This window comes from Nerophis ophidion, linkage group LG02 (genome assembly GCF_033978795.1).
Source record: "Nerophis ophidion isolate RoL-2023_Sa linkage group LG02, RoL_Noph_v1.0, whole genome shotgun sequence".
Taxonomy (NCBI): domain Eukaryota; kingdom Metazoa; phylum Chordata; class Actinopteri; order Syngnathiformes; family Syngnathidae; genus Nerophis; species Nerophis ophidion.
In genome coordinates this window covers 2,066,315-2,082,968 of record NC_084612.1, presented here as the reverse complement: position 1 = coordinate 2,082,968, position 16,654 = coordinate 2,066,315, and the positions used below count along the sequence as shown (strand labels likewise).

The 16,654-nt window shown below is 40.0% G+C and overlaps 1 protein-coding gene across 1 annotated transcript in view; it reads right to left on the bottom strand.

Moving 5' to 3' along the window:
• Window positions 1–15,906: 15,906 nt before the first annotated feature.
• The window catches only part of slc9a5 (solute carrier family 9 member A5), a gene marked incomplete at its 5' end in the record, with an annotated part of 38,579 nt that continues 37,831 nt past the window's right edge, over window positions 15,907–16,654 (bottom strand). Inside the window, 1 exon segment of the mRNA XM_061875321.1 lies at window positions 15,907–16,636. Within this exon segment, the coding sequence (XP_061731305.1) occupies window positions 16,095–16,636 (542 nt within the window).

The window sequence follows — 16,654 nt, the reverse complement described above, 5'->3', positions numbered from 1 at the left end:
TAACAGCATTAACAACAATAAATAATCAATTTTGATTCATTATTATATTTTAAGTAATGATGTTGTTGTGGCTTGCGCAGCCCTATGAGATTCTTGTGATTTAAGGCTATATAAATAAACATTGATTGATTGATGTATTTAAGAAAAAAAACACACTAAATGTTCGAGAATCTAAAAAGGGCCCACTCAAAAAAAGTGTTCAAATTAAGTCATACATTTCAATTTTTTTACATTCAATGCTTTGAATCTCTAGCTCAACTTCCAGATTCTAATTGTTTTATGTGTTTTTAATTATTTTTTTAACGTAATGACGAATGAATTTTTTTTTTTTTTAAATACACTAAAAGGTCTGAAAATTCAAAATGGGCCAATGATAAAAGTTAAAAAAAAAAAAAAAACATTCATAATTGTATATTTTTTCATTTTAATACATGAATCTGTAGATCAACTTCCAGATTATAATTTTTCTTTCTTTTTTTTTTTTAATAGTTTTTCAAGCAATGCGGATTTTTAAAAAAAAAAAAAAACTTTTTCATTTTGTTTAATGTTTTATGCCCTTTGAGTCTAAGACAGTGGTTCTCAAATGGGGGTACACGTACCCCTGGGGCTACTTGAAGGTATGCCAAGGGGTACGTGAGATTTTTTTTTAAATATTCTTAAAAATGGCAACAATTCAAAAATCCTTTATAAATATAATTATTGAATAATACTTCAACAAAATATGAATGCAAGTTCATAAACTGTGAAAAAAAATACAAAAATGCAATATTGAGTGTTGACAGCTCGATTTTTTTGTGGACATGTTCCATAAATATTGATGTTAAAGATTTCTTTTATGTGAAGAAATGTTTAGAACTAAGTTCATGAATCCAGATGGATCTCTGTTACAATCCCCAAAGAGGGCACTTTAAGTTGATGTGTAGAAATCATTATTTATAATTGAATCACTTAAAGTTTATTTTTCAAAACGTTTTTAGTTATTTTTATATATTTTTTTCCAAATAAGTCAATAAAAACAACTACAAAGGAGCAATACTTTGCACTGTTATACAATTTAAAAAATCAGAAACTGATGACATAAGAACCACCCCCCCCAACCCCCCTTTTATTTCTTTCGATACCGTCGATCATAATATTTTATTAGAACGTATCAAAACACGAATCGGTATGTCAGACTTAGCCCTGTCTTGGTTTAACTCTTATCTTACTGATAGGATGCAGTGTGTCTCCCATAACAATGTGACCTCGGACTACGTTAAGGTAACGTGTGGAGTTCCCCAGGGTTCGGTCCTTGGCCCTGCACTCTTCAGCATCTACATGCTGCCGCTAGGTGACATCATACGCAAATACGGTGTTAGCTTTCACTGTTATGCTGATGACACCCAACTCTACATGCCCCTAAAGCTGACCAACACGCCGGATTGTAGTCAGCTGGAGGCGTGTCTTAATGAAATTAAACAATGGATGTCCGCTAACTTTTTGCAACTCAACGCCAAAAAAACGGAAATGCTGATTATCGGTCCTGCTAGACACCGAACTCTATTTAATAATACAACTCTAACATTTGACAACCAAACAATTAAACAAGGCGACACGGTAAAGAATCTGGGTATTATCTTCGACCCAACTCTCTCCTTTGAGGCACACATTAAAAGCGTTACTAAAACGGCCTTCTTTCATCTCCGTAATATCGCTAAAATTCGCTCCATTCTGTCCACTAAAGACGCTGAGATCATTATCCATGCGTTTGTTACGTCTCGCCTCGACTACTGTAACGTATTATTTTCGGGTCTCCCCATGTCTAGCATTAAAAGATTACAGTTGGTACAAAATGCGGCTGCTAGACTTTTGACAAGAACAAGAAAGTTTGATCACATTACGCCTGTACTGGCTCACCTGCACTGGCTTCCTGTGCACTTAAGATGTGACTTTAAGGTTTTACTACTTACATATAAAATACTACACGGTCTAGCTCCATCCTATCTTGCCGATTGTATTGTACCATATGTCCCGGCAAGAAATCTGCGTTCAAAGGACTCCGGCTTATTAGTGATTCCCAAAGCCCAAAAAAAGTCTGCGGGCTATAGAGCGTTTTCCGTTCGGGCTCCAGTACTCTGGAATGCCCTCCCGGTAACAGTTCGAGATGCCACCTCAGTAGAAGCATTTAAGTCTCACCTTAAAACTCATTTGTATACTGTAGCCTTTAAATAGACTCCCTTTTTAGACCAGTTGATCTGCTGTTTCTTTTCTTTTTCTTCTATGTCCCACTCTCCCTTGTGGAGGGGGTCCGGTCCGATCCGGTGGCCATGTACTGCTTGCCTGTGTATCGGCTGGGGACATCTCTGCGCTGCTGATCCGCCTCCGCTTGGGATGGTTTCCTGGTGGCTCCGCTGTGAACGGGACTCTCTCTGCTGAGTTGGACCCGCTTTGGACTGGACTCTTGCGACTGTGTTGGATCCATTGTGGATTGAACTTTCACAGTATCATGTTAGACCCGCTCGACATCCATTGCTTTCCTCCTCTCTAAGGTTCTCATAGTCATTATTGTCACCGACGTCCCACTGGGTGTGAGTTTTCCTTGCCCTTATGTGGGCCTACCGAGGATGTCGTGGTGGTTTGTGCAGCCCTTTGAGACACTAGTGATTTAGGGCTATATAAGTAAACATTGATTGATTGATTGATAATTGCAAACACACAAAATATGCAATATTTTTTCCAAAACTATTTCAAAGTGGAATACTTGATTTAATTGGGGCATTGAATAGTCAATATTAGCAACATTGATTTTGATTTATTATTATTTTTTAAGAAAAATGACAGTTTTAAAAAAAAAAAAAAACGCCCGTATGACAGCTTTGTGTTATCAGTGTCAACATTTCAACTTTTTATCTTTAAATGACACCTGTTCGCCCTTTTATTCCACTTCGTATGTTTTTAAAATGTGCTGTAGGCCGTTTAAAAAATAGCTGTGGGCTGCTAAAGGCCCACGGGCAAAACCTAGGACACCCTTGTGTTAACTCTTGAGAAAGTTGCACTAGTCGTCAAGCAGAGGCCGCCATAACAGCATTAAAAAATTTTTTTTTTAGTGATAGCCGCTTTACGCCACTAGATGGCAGTGTTGTATCACTCAGATATAATAATGCTGCATCATAAATAATGTTTTAATGGTAAGGATATTATTGTCCAAATATGTTCACAGTCTGCTTAAAATCATATTGTTAGGTTTTTGTGACGTCAAATGAGGGGCGATTAAGTACATTCATAACAATAAGCCAAGGGACAGCAGAACAAATATGCCTATGAAAATCAATCCAAAAATGGATTTTGGAATATTAAACTGTCATAACACAGTTATCATTCCCGTCACTTACGAAGCTAATTTCATGAATTGGATCAAATAAAAATACACCGCAACTGTGATTAACATTCCCATTTCTTTATATTTAAAGGCCTACTGAAATGAGATTTTCTTATTTAAACGGGGATAGCAGGTCCATTCTATGTGTCATACTTGATCATTTCTCGATATTGCCATATTTTTGCTGAAAAGATTTAATTGACGATAAAGTTCGCAACTTTTGGTCGCTAATAAAAAAGCCTTGCCTGTACCGGAAGTAGCAGACAATGTGCGTGTGATGTCACGGGTTGTAGGGCTCCTCACATCCTCACATTGTTTATAATCACAGACACAATTAGCAAGAGCAATTCGGACTGAGAAAGCGAGGATTTCCCCGTTAATTTGAGTGAGGATTAAAGATTCGTGGATCAGGAAAGTTAGAGTGAAGCGCTAGAAGAAAAAATATAAATAAAAAAATTAGAAAAAAGGCGAGTGCAGTGGGAGCGATTCAGATGTTATTAGACACCTTTACTAGGATAATTCTGGAAAATCCCTTATCTGCTTATTGTGTTAATAGTGTTTTAGTGAGATTATAAAGTCATACCTGAAAGTCGGAGGGCTGCGGTGACCGCCAGTGTCTCTGAGAGAAGCCAATGGAGGAGCCAAGATGACAGCTGCTGCAGAAGGACGCCAAGAGCCGACTTAATATCACAATTTTCTCATCCAGAAACTTGCTGGTTGACATGTGGTAGAGTAACATGTTCGCTAAAGCTTCACAACAAACAAAGAAACACCGGCTGTGTTTCGGTTGCTAAAGGCAGCTGCGATCCACCGCTTTCCACCAACAGCATTCTTCTTTATAGTCTCCATTATTAATTGAACAAGTTGCAAAAGATTCAGCTACACAGATGTCCAAAATACTGTGCAATTATGCGATGAAAAGAGATGACTTTTAGCCGTAAGTGGTGCTGGGCTAAAAATGTCCGCTCAACCAATAACGTCACAAACACACGTCATCATTCCGCGACGTTTTCACAAGAAACTCCGCGGGAAATTTAAAATTGTAATTTAGTAAACTAAACCGGCCGTATTGGCATGTGTTGCAATGTTAATATTTCATCATTGATGTATAAACTATCGGACTGCGTGGTCGCTAGTAGTGGCTTTCAGTAGGCCTTCAAACAACTTATGGTGTGTTTGTTCATTCTGGGCTATTTATTGATTTTTCTATGCATATGTTCTAATTTAATGCAATGATTGGATGACGTAACCGTTGTGATTACACTGTTACATATTGGGGTGAGGGTGAAACTTATGATGATGAAACAGATTTTGAACTTTGAAATAATTATTAATTGTTATTATTAATTAATAATATAATAATTTTTAATAATAACTTTGAATTTTCCTAATGGAACTCTCCTGGAGGAATCAATAAAGTACTATCTAATGTACTTGGTCCTGACCTACTGTGTGGGGACTAACTTCCATCCATCAATTCATTTTCTACCGCTTGTCCCTTTCGGGTGGTAGGGGGTGCTAGAGCCCATCTCAGCTACAATCGGGCGGAAGGCGGGGTACACCCTGGACAAGTCGCCACCTCATCGCAGAGCCAACACAGATAGACAGACAACATTTACACTCACATTCACACACTAGGGCCAATTTAGTGTTGCCAATCAACCTATCCCCAGGTGCATGTCTTTGGAGGGACCACGCAGTCACGGGGTGAACATGCAAACTCCACACAGAAAGATCCCGAGCCCGGGATTGAACTGAGGACTACTTAGGACCTTCGTATTGTGAGAAACATGCACTAACCCCTGTACCACCGTGCCATTACCTAGATCCACTCAACATCCATTGCACTGGTTGTCCAGGTGAGGGGTGGGGGTCCCTTCCAAGGTTTCTCATTGTATCCCATCGGGTTGAGTTTGTTCTTGACCTGATGTGGGATCTGAGCCGAGGATATCGTTGTGGCTTGTGCAGCCCTTTGAGACACTAGTGATTAGGGGCTATATAAATAAACTCCGGCTTCCTCCCACCCCCAAAGACATGAACCTGGGGATAGATTGATTGGCAACACTAAATTGGCCCTGGTGTGTGAATGTTGTCTGTCTATCTGTGTTGGCCCTGCGATGAGGTGGCGACTTGTCCAGGGTGTAGGCCGCCCTCTGCCCGAATGCAGCTGAGATAGGCTCCAGCATCCCCCGCAACCTTGAACAGGACAAGCGGTAGAAAATGGATGGATGGATGAATAAACTTTGATTGATTGATTGATTGATTGATTGATTGATTGAATTGTTGAATTATGATTTTGTGGCCCTTTGATGAGGTGGCGACTTGTCCAGGGTGTACACCGCCTTCCGCCTGAATGCAGCTGAAATAGGCTGCAGCATCCCCCGCAACCCCAAACGGGACCAGCGGTACAAAAATGGATGGATAGATGGATGTGTAATGATTTTGTTGTCCTTATACAAACCCCGTTTCCATATGAGTTGGGAAATTGTGTTAGATGTAAATATAAACAGAATACAAAGATTTGCAAATCATTTTCAACCCATATTCAGTTGAATATGCTACAAAGACAACATATTTGATGTTCAAACTGATAAACATTTTATTTTTTGCAATTAATTATTAACTTTAGAATTTGATGCCAGCAACACGTGACAAAGAAGTTGGGAAAGGTGGCAATAAATACTGATAAAGTTGAGGAATGCTTATTTGGAACATCCCACAGGTGTGAAGGCTAATTGGGAACAGGTGGGTGACATGATTGGGTATAAAAACAGCTTCCAAAAAATGCTCAGTCCTTTACAAGAAAGGATGGGGCGAGGTACACCCCTTTGTCCACAACTGCGTGAGCAAATAGTCAAACAGTTTAAGAACAACGTTTCTCAAAGTGCAGTTGCAAGACATTTAGGGATTTCAACATCTACGGTCCATAATATCATCAAAACGTTCAGAAAATCTGGAGAAATCACTCCACGTAAGCGGCATGGCCGGAAATCAACATTGAATGACCGTGACCTTCGATCCCTCAGACGGCACTGTATCAAAAACCGACATCAATCTCGAAAGGATATCACCACATGGGCACAGGAACACTTCAGATAACCACTGTCACTAAATACAGTTGGTCGCTACATCTGTAAGTGAAAGTTAAAGCTCTACTATGCAAAGCAAAAGCCATTTCTCAACAACATCCTGAAATGCCGCCGGCTTCTCTGGGCCCGAGATCATCTAAGATGGACTGATGCAAAGTGGAAAAGTGTTCTGTGGTCTGACGAGTCCACATTTCAAATAGTTTTTGAAAATATTCGACATTGTGTCATCCGGACCAAAGGGAAAGCGAACCATCCAGACTGTTATCGACGCAAAGTTCAAAAGCCAGCATGTGTGATGGTATGGGGGTGCATTAGTGCCCAAGGCATGGGTAACTTACACATCTGTGAAGGCACCATTAATGCTGAAAGGTACATACAGGTTTTCGAACAACATATGCTGCCATCTAAGCGCTGTCTGTTTCATGGACGCCCCTGCTTATTTCAGCAAGACAATGCCAAGCCACATTCAGCACGTGTTACAACAGCGTGGTTTCGTAAAAAAAAAAAAAAGAGTGGGGGTACTTTCCTGGCCCGCTTGCAGTCCAAACCTGTCTCCCATCAAAAATGTGTGGTGCATTATGAAGCGTAAAATACTACAGCGGAAACCCCAGACTGTTGAACAACTGAAGCTCTACATAAAACAAGAATGGAAAATAATTCCACTTTCAAAGCTTCAACATTTAGTTTCCTCAGTTCCCAAACGTTTATTGAGTGTTGTTAAAAGAAAAGGTGATGTAACACAGTGGTGAACATGCCCTTTCCCAACTACTTTGGCACGTGTCGCAGCCATGAAATTCTAAGTTAATTTTTTTTGTAAAAGAAAAAATAAAGTTTATGAGTTTGAACATCAAATATATTATGTTTGTAGGGCATTCAATTGAATATGGGTTGAAAATGATTTACAAATCCTTGTATTCCGTTTATATTTACATATAACACCATTTCCCAACTCACATGGAAACGGGGTTTGTAATTCACTTCATTTAAAAAAATGCCGAGCTCTTTTTAAACTACAATACAGTCTCAAGTGGAGAAAATTATAGAAAATGAAAGCGTAACTACAACTTGTTAGCTTCAGTTGACTAAGTTTCTCCTAAATGTTTCCAAACAAAGCTAAGCACGGTAGCACCAAAGCTAATGTCATCCTTGACATGTTTCGACATTAATTACAACCTTAGCAGCCGCATTTAAACTAAATAGAAGCGTCTAGTTTAAACCAACAGGTATGTCAAATTACCAACGCGTGCGTTAACGCCAAATTAATCCCATTTTGGCTCATTTACATCTTTTGCCAGACATTGCGTTTAGCTACGTGCTAACTGCTAAAGCTAACGAAGAAATGCTAGCTGAGCTGATGTAATGTTTTACACACTCAAAACATACGTTTCATTTAAAAATATATTATTAATAAGACTTATTATAATATTAATTATAATAAAAAAATAACATTATGATTACATGCGCATTGCCTTTACTTACTTTTAAAATTCAATGTATTTTAAATGCTGATGTTATTTCAATTATTGGCCAATATTAATGTCTTATTTCACAATAGTGGTGTTTTGTTTTGTTTTTTAGATGTATTTTTTTTACGTGGTTACCTTGACAACAGTTTGATCCGGCCTTGGGTGGTCTCGTTCAATTGAAATCCAATCCAGGTTAAGTGGAGGGTTAGCCGGCTAATCCCGATACGTGAAACAGAACCCAGAATGTTAAGAAGGATTATCATCTTATTTTTGTTCTTTTTTTTTTTAAGGCGCTTCGATTTGCTTTTCACGACAAGAACTGAGAGATTGGATGGCGTCGACCAGCCGAGGACGCATGCAGGTGTCAATGGTAGATGGGACGTTCATGAACGAATCGAGTCTTTTAAACGGCTCTTTTAAGAGAACGATGAGAATCGATTCGCAGTTAGTTTGGGAGCTGTTTTTATGCACATGTGAATACAATATCTAACCCGACTGGCAACTGGACTAAAAATACACTTTCTCAAATATTTATTTTATTTTAAATATGTATATATATATATATATATATATTTTAGTTTCTTTTTTATTTGGATTCACGATTAAAGGACTACTGAAATGAGATGTTCTTATTTAAACGGGGCAGCAGGTCCATTCTATGTGTCATACTTGATCATTTCGCGATATTGCCATATTTTTGCTGAAAGGATTTAGTAGAGAACATCGACGATAAAGTTCACAACTTTTGTTCGCTAATAAAAAAGCCTTGCCTGTACCGGAAGTAGCAGACGATGTGTGCGTGACGTCACGGGTTGTAGGGCTCCTCACATCCTCACAGTTTACAATCATGGCCACCAGCAGCGAGATCGATTCAGACCGAGAAAGCGACAATTTACCCTTGAATTTGTGCGAGGATGAAAGATTCGTGGATGAGGAAAGTGAGAGTGAAGGACTAGAAAAAAATAAAAAATAAGACGGGGCAGTGAGAGCGATTCAGATGTTATTAGACACATTTACTAGATTAGATTAGATAGTATTTTTTTTATTCTTTCAGGAAAATTAAAATTCTCAGCACAATCCCATTCAAGATCAGACAAACATTACAGGGAGACAGAACAGGATGGCTGACGGGTCTGCCGGCTTCCAGCGCCCCTTACAAAAAAGGAGAGATACACGTAAACAAGGATAATTACTAGGATAGATAATTACTAGGATACAGGTAAGCAAGGATAATTACTAGGATAGTTCTGGAAAATCCCTTATCTGCTCATTGTGTTACTAGTGTTTTAGTGAAATTATATGGTCGTACCTGTACAACCTGAAGGTCGGCCTCGCACCTTTCTTCAGCACCAGTCGATGGGTGGTGGCGATGCCTATCTCTGCCCTTCGCAAGGGACCCTCTTGGAAACACGATCCCCTCTTCGAAACACAATCTTTCAAAAATGATCGCTGCATAATACACTGTACTTTGTGTGTGGTCTAATCCAACCATGTTCGTTTGACATTTCTGTTCCATAGTAAAGCTTGACTGTCATCTTTCGGGAATGTAAACAATGAAACACCGGCTGTGTTTGTGTTGCAATACAGCGCTTCCCACCTACAGCTTTCTTCTTTGATGTCTCCATTATTCATTGAACAAATTGCAAAAGATTCAGCAACACAGATGTCCAGAATACTGTGGAATTATGCGATGTAAACAGACGACTTATAGCTGGGAACGGTGCCGGAACAAGATGTCCTCTACAATGCGTGACGTCACACGCACGCGTCATCATACCGCGATGATTTAATATGATACTTCCGCGCAAAATTTTAAATTGTAATTTAGTAAACTAAAAAGGCCGTATTGACATGTGTTGCAATGTTAATATTTCATCATTGATATATAAACTATCAGACTGCGTGGTCGGTAGTAGTGGCTTTCAGTAGGCCTTTAAGGTTCATTGTTCTGGTGTGAAAGTCAAGCGTACAAAACACAGGAAAAACACGCTTTCTCCAAAAAATGTAATTAAACAAAAATAAAGAGGTGCACGGGGAAAAAAAAGAGTACTTAAAAAAAAGCAAGGCCTATAAATAGTCTTAAACTTTTTAAACGTTATACTTTTTTATGAATAGTTTTGACCATTTAAGCCAGGGGTGTCCAAAGTGCGGCCCTGGGGCCATTTGTGGCCCTCAGCTAATTTTTTACCGGCCCCCGGCACCCTTTGAAAATACTACTGGAAAAGAAAATGAAACATAAAAATGTGGAATAAAACAGCAAACAGGAGGAATGTAACGAGAAAAAGTTTCAATTTTGTCTTTCATAACACAAAGCTGCCGTGCAGGTGTTTATTCCATTTAAAAATGTCATTGCTCAAAAATAAATATCAAATATAATGTTTTGAATTATTGACCTATTTAAAGCTCCAATTACTTCACTTCAAAAATTTAATATTTTGGGGGGAAAATGTTGCTTTTTTTATGAGTTTGCCGTGTAAAAAACTACGTTTTCTTTGACAAAAAGGGTATAAAATAAACAAACAAAAACAACAGCTTTCTAAAATAATGAAAACTTATAATCAAATGATAGATCTGTGAGTTGATCTAGAGACTCAAGCATTGGAAACAAAATGTATGACTCATTTTTAATACTTTTATGGATCACCAAGAATTTTTGTGCAACTTTTTTTTATTTAATTTTTTATTTGTCATTGCTCAAAATCTATGTTGTTATATTGATTATATAATATTAAAAGATTGGCTAGTTTGTGTTTTTGTCCCCAAAAATGGATTTGACAAAAAAATATATAATTTGAAAAAATAAATAACTTTATATCGACAGATATGCCTAAAGTTGATTTGGAGATTTAAGCATTGACTTAGACCCTTTCATGTCCCTGAGACCAAACTTGAGGGGAGCCCTAAAGGTAAAAAAATATATATATATTGTATTGGTTTTGAAAATGAAAAATATCAGTGTGCGGCCCTCAATGAAAATAGTTTGGACACCTCTGGTTTAAGCTGTGACTTAAATAGTCACAGCTGTGGTCAATTAATTGAAATGTTAAATAAAAAACAACTTCAAAAATAAAAGTGCACAAATAATAGACAACATGGAAAATTGTACAAAATAAATCAAAGACTCAGTTGAGCTGTGTTTTTCAACCTTTTTTGAGCCAAGGCACCAGCAGCAGAAATCATTAAAAAATGAAACTCAGCATCTGATATTGACAATAAAAAGTTGTTCTCGCAATTGTTGGATAAAAATTCAAACCAAAACCAACCGTGCTTGACTATAGCTCTCGTCTCAAAGTACTGTCACATTGTGCCAGGTCTTATTTGGATTTTTTTGGCGTCTTCCTGTGTGTAGTGTTTTAGTTTCTTGTCTTGCACTCCTATTTTGGTGGTATTTTCCTGCAGAAGTTTCATGTCTTCCTTGAGTGCTATTCCCCCGCACCTGTTTTGTTTTAGCAATCAAGACTATTTAAGTTGTCGTTATCCTTCTTTTGCGGGGACATTGTTGATTGCATGTCATGTTTGTATGTACTTTGTGGACGCCATCTGCTCCACACCCTGTAAGTTTTTGCTGTCGTCCGGCATTCTGTTTTTGTTTACTTTTTACCCAGTTTAGTTTTAGTTTTGTTCTGCCTAGCCATCCTTAAGCTTTAATGTCTTTTCTTAGCGGCACTTGCATTTTGTTTATTTTTGGTTTAAGTAGTAGATACTCTTTTACCTGCACGCTGTTGTCTGCATATTGTGATCACAACAAACCATGTTTCTGACATCTACAAAGCAATTAGCTACCCGCTGCCACCTACTGATATGGAAGAGTATTACACGGTTACTCTGCCGAGCTCTCGACAACACAGACACTCAACAACGGCACATTTGCAGATCATAATTACTGCTTTGCTAAAAATATTTTCAACCCAAATAGGTGAAATTACATAATCTCAAACACTGCAGTGCAAAATCATAGGAAAATTATGTAATACAAAAATAAAAAATGTGTGGACAACCAACGTAATGAAACAGTTTTTATTTTTGTATTACTTTATTTTCATATGATGAGTCTTTGATTTTTTTTGTACAATTTTCCATTTCGTCTATTACTTTTGCACTTTCCTTTTTGAAGTTGTTCTTGATGTCATGTGTTGTGGTCACGTTCTGTTTGGTTTTGGACTCATTGTGCACTCTCGTTTGTTTTGTCACCATGACAACTCATTAGTTTCACCTGTCATGTGTTCACGACTCACGCACCTGATTTGTTTGGACTCACGCACCTGTCAATCACTGCACCACTATTTAAGCCTGTAGTTGCCAGGCAATCCGCCTGGCAACATCACCCTCTACACACTCCTGATTGCTAACTTCTTGCCATGGTTTCATGCTTTCCACGTCACCGTAAGTGTAGTTTTGTTTCATGTCCTTAGTCTGTTAATGTGTTAGTTTTGTTTTTTTAGCCAAGTTTTGAACCTTTGCTGAGAGCGCCTTTCGTTTGTTCCCCGACTTGTGCGCGCCCTTTTGTTTGGTACTTTTTGAGTGATTAATTATAAGAGGTCAGTACCTTCACGCCATGTCCGGTCCAATCGATTTGCACCATGGGAAAACAAACCACACCAAAGTCCACGCCTTGACACTTGACTTATTATGTCAATTGATTGACCACAGCTGTGACTATTTAAGTGCATCACTTCCTGTAAAAAAATTGCACACTGTGCAGTTTATATTAAAATTATGTGAAGGACACAAATGTTGCTGGCTTTGCTTTTTCTTTTTCTTTACACACACCAGATAGTTTAGCAGAATTTTTAATTTACATTTTTATTGGGTTTGGATTTGTGTTCTAGTTTTATCTACATATTCTTACTTTTTTGTGTATTTTTATCTGTATTAGGTTAGGTCAGTGATTCTTAGCTGTGGCACCAAATCATCACTTAATTAGATATTTAAGCACATCGTTACTGTTCAAACTGTGTGTGATGTGGCAGTGGCTAACATTTTTTTTAAATATACTTGTTTAATACAACCTCTGCCTTGTTCTTAATGAATACTAAGGCCTACTACGCTACTGTATTTTTAATGTTGGTACTTGGAACCACTGGGTTAGGGAAAATTTAAAATAGTGATTTAATCATTAAAGCATCCTTAAGATAATATTTACAGTAAAAAGTAAAATAATACATATAAAAAAAGCCAACATTCAGAATAATTCATACCAATAAAGCAGGCCTGGGCAATTATTTTGACTCGGGGGCCACATTTGGAGAAAAAAATGTGTCTGGGGGCCGGTAGATCTATTTTTAGGAACACTAATACAAAACCTCACAATAATGTCTGATTGAATGCTAAAAACGTTATGACAGACCGCCTTAAAAAACATAATGGAATTTTACATTTTTCTATGAGGGATAAAACACTGAATATTGACAAAATATGAACGCCACACCCCCTTTTCAATCGAGACATTTTACAATCAAGTGAAACACAACAAACAGTAAAATATGGTCACGAAGGGTACACAATAAACCCACCTACAATCTGATGTATCTGATATATAACTAAGCTTTAGAACTTTGTTGTGAAAGTCTCCTTCCGCGTCTGTGGAAAGGCTTCGCACCCACACTGTTTGGTGCCTCTTCTGAGCTGCTGTGACGTAGATTACCATAGTAACTATTTCGATGACCATCGTAACTAATTAGATTACCGTAGTAACTGGTGTATCATCCAAAAGAGCAGATTCCAACTATTAAAATACTTTGTATAGTTGAAGACTAACGGTCGTTAGACCTGACTGCACATCATCAATCAATCAATCAATGTTTATTTATATAGCCCCAAATCACAAATGTCTCAAAGGACTGCACAAATCATTACGACTACAACATCCTCGGAAGAACCCACAAAAGGGCAAGGAAAACTCACACCCAGTGGGCAGGGAGAATTCAGATTCAGTGGGACGCCAGTGACAATGCTGACTATGAGAAACCTTGGAGAGGACCTCAGATGTGGGCAACCCCCCCCCCCCTCTAGGGGACCGAAAGCAATGGATGTCGAGCGGGTCTAACATGATACTGTGAAAGTTCAATCCATAGTGGCTCCAAGACAGCAGTGAGAGTCCCGTCCACAGGAAACCATCTCAAGCGGATCAGCAGCGTAGAGATGTCCCCAACCGATACAGGCGAGCGGTCCATCCTGGGTCCCGACGAGCGGTCCATCCTGGGTCTCGACTCTGGACAGTCAGTCATGACAGCTACACTTTCCATCTTGAAACAGGGGTCTCAAACACGTGGCCCGCGAGACGATATCTTGCGGCCCGCACCTTAATGTGAAAATTTAATGTTTAACACATACTTATATACCCGAATTTTCAGCACCCCTGCAGGGGTGATCATCCTCCCAAATTTAAACCAATCAACAATATTTAGGGGACACCGTGGAGGCACTGCCTTTAACGTCTTCTACAACTTGTTCAAACAGCGTGCCAACCCGACCTCATGTTGTATTTGACTTCTGTAAACGCAGCATGTGACTGCAAGACATGCTTAATCAACAGCCACACAGGTCACACTGAGGGTAGCCGTATAAACAACTTTAACACTGTTACAAATAAGTGCCACACTGTGAACCCACACCAAACAAGAATGACAAACACATTTTGGGAGAACATCCCCACTGTAACACAACAGAACAAATACCCAGAATCCAATGCAGTCCTAACTCTTCCAGGCTACAATATACACCCCCACCCTCCCCAACCCTGCCCCCTATTGTAGCCCGGAAGAGTTAGGGCTGCATTGGATTCTGGGTATTTGTTCTGTTGTGTTTATGATGTGTTGCGGTAAGGATGTTCTCCCAAAATGTGTTTATCATTCTTGTTTGGTGTAGGTTCATAGTGTGGCGCATATTTGTAACAGTGTTCATACGGCCACCCTAAGTGTGACCTGTATGACTGTTGACCAATTATGTCTTGCAGTCACTTCTGACGGTTTGCAGAAGCCTCTTACAATATGCGACCGGGCTAGCACACTGTTTGCATCATGGAAAAGCGGACGAGAAGGCAGGTTGGAGAGGATGCTAAAGGCAGTGCCATCACAGCACGCCCTTATTATTGTTGTCCGGGAGAATATATGCCCTGGGAGATTGTCGGGAAGGGCACTGATATTCGGGTGTTTCCCAGAAAAATCGCGAAAGTTGGCAAGTATTTTGCTAGGGCGGGAAAGCCATTCAAAGAAGGTGAATTCATCCAAAAGTGCATGTTAGATTTTTTTAAGAAATCTTTTCTGGCGGCCTACCCTCACCCAGTTTCTGCATCCAGTGGCCCCCAGGTGAATTGAGTTTGAGAGCCCTGATCTTAAAGATTTAAAAATATTATTTAGGAACGTCCGGCGGGCCAGATTGAAAAGGCCGCATGTGGCCCCCGGGCCTTAATTTGTCCAGGTCTGCAATAGAGTAATATTTGTGTACATTTAAATTATTCTGATTTACATCTTATCTTATAATAGCTACCGATGATTGTTTTGTTGCTAAAAAGGATAAAAAATAACTATAATAATGAGCCAGTGAATTGATTAATGTGGACCTCGACTTAAAGAAGTTAAATAAATAAATGGGTTGTACTTGTATAGCGCTTTTCTACCTTCAAGGTACTCAAAGCGCTTTGACACTACTTCCACATTCACACACTGATGGAGGGAGCTGCCATGCAAGGCGCCAACCAGCACCCATCAGGAGCAAGGGTGAAGTGTCTTGCTCAGGATACAACGGACGTGACGAGGTTGGTTCTAGGTGGGATTTGAACCAGTGACCCTCGGGTTGCGCACGGCCACTCTTCCACTGCGCCACACCGTCCCTTGTTGAAAAACTTATTGGGGTGTTACCATTTAGTGGTCAATTGTACGGAATATGTACTGAACTGTGCAATCTACTAATAAAAGTGTCAATCAATCAATCCTTCAAAAGGAACGGCTACCTTCAAAGAGTCGTGCATGTCTGGTGTCAATCATCATGTTGATGTAGTTCACACACTCTGAAGAGTTTATTTGACAATATTAAAATAGATACGGCTATAGGTGTGACTAGTGTAGTGTTTGAGCAGTCACGTACCTGACATGTGGTCATAGTAAAGGTGATCACATGAATAACACGAATAAGCACAAAGATAAAGCTGCTTCATGTTTGTGTTGCTGTGTTCCGATGCGCCTAAAGCTGGGTGGGGCCTCGGGTGTGCGGCTCGCCGGTGCCACTAGGCGGCGCAGTCACCAGGCTCCTCAGGTACACACAAGGTTTCCTCTGCCTCCCTGAACCGGAGGCGGGACCCGGTAAGGGCGGCGGGGGCGGCGCGGTGCTGGGAGGTCTCAGAGGTGACATGAGCGGCTTCATCTCCTGCGACGCTTCGTCTTCGCCCTCCTCTTCCTCCTCCTCTCTGCTTTTTTCAGAGAAACGGAAGGAGGCCAGCGTGGGCGCCTTGGAGGCGGGGCCGACCCATGTGCTGCTGGGCGGGGTGTAGGAGGCGGGACGGGCGGCTCTCGGCCTGGGGAGGGCGGCGATGCGCGGGTGGAAGGGCTCGGCGGAGGCGGGCGGGGAGGAGATGCTCTCCAGGGAAGAGATACTCTGATTCCAAGCCTGCTGGAGGTCCACTGGGATCACCTTGGTGGCCTCCAGGGACACGCAGGGAGGGGGTGAGGACACGCCCCCTTTCCACGGCAAATGGCTGTCTCCGATGGTGGGCGGGGACATGGAAACTGAGGAGAGGCAAGCGT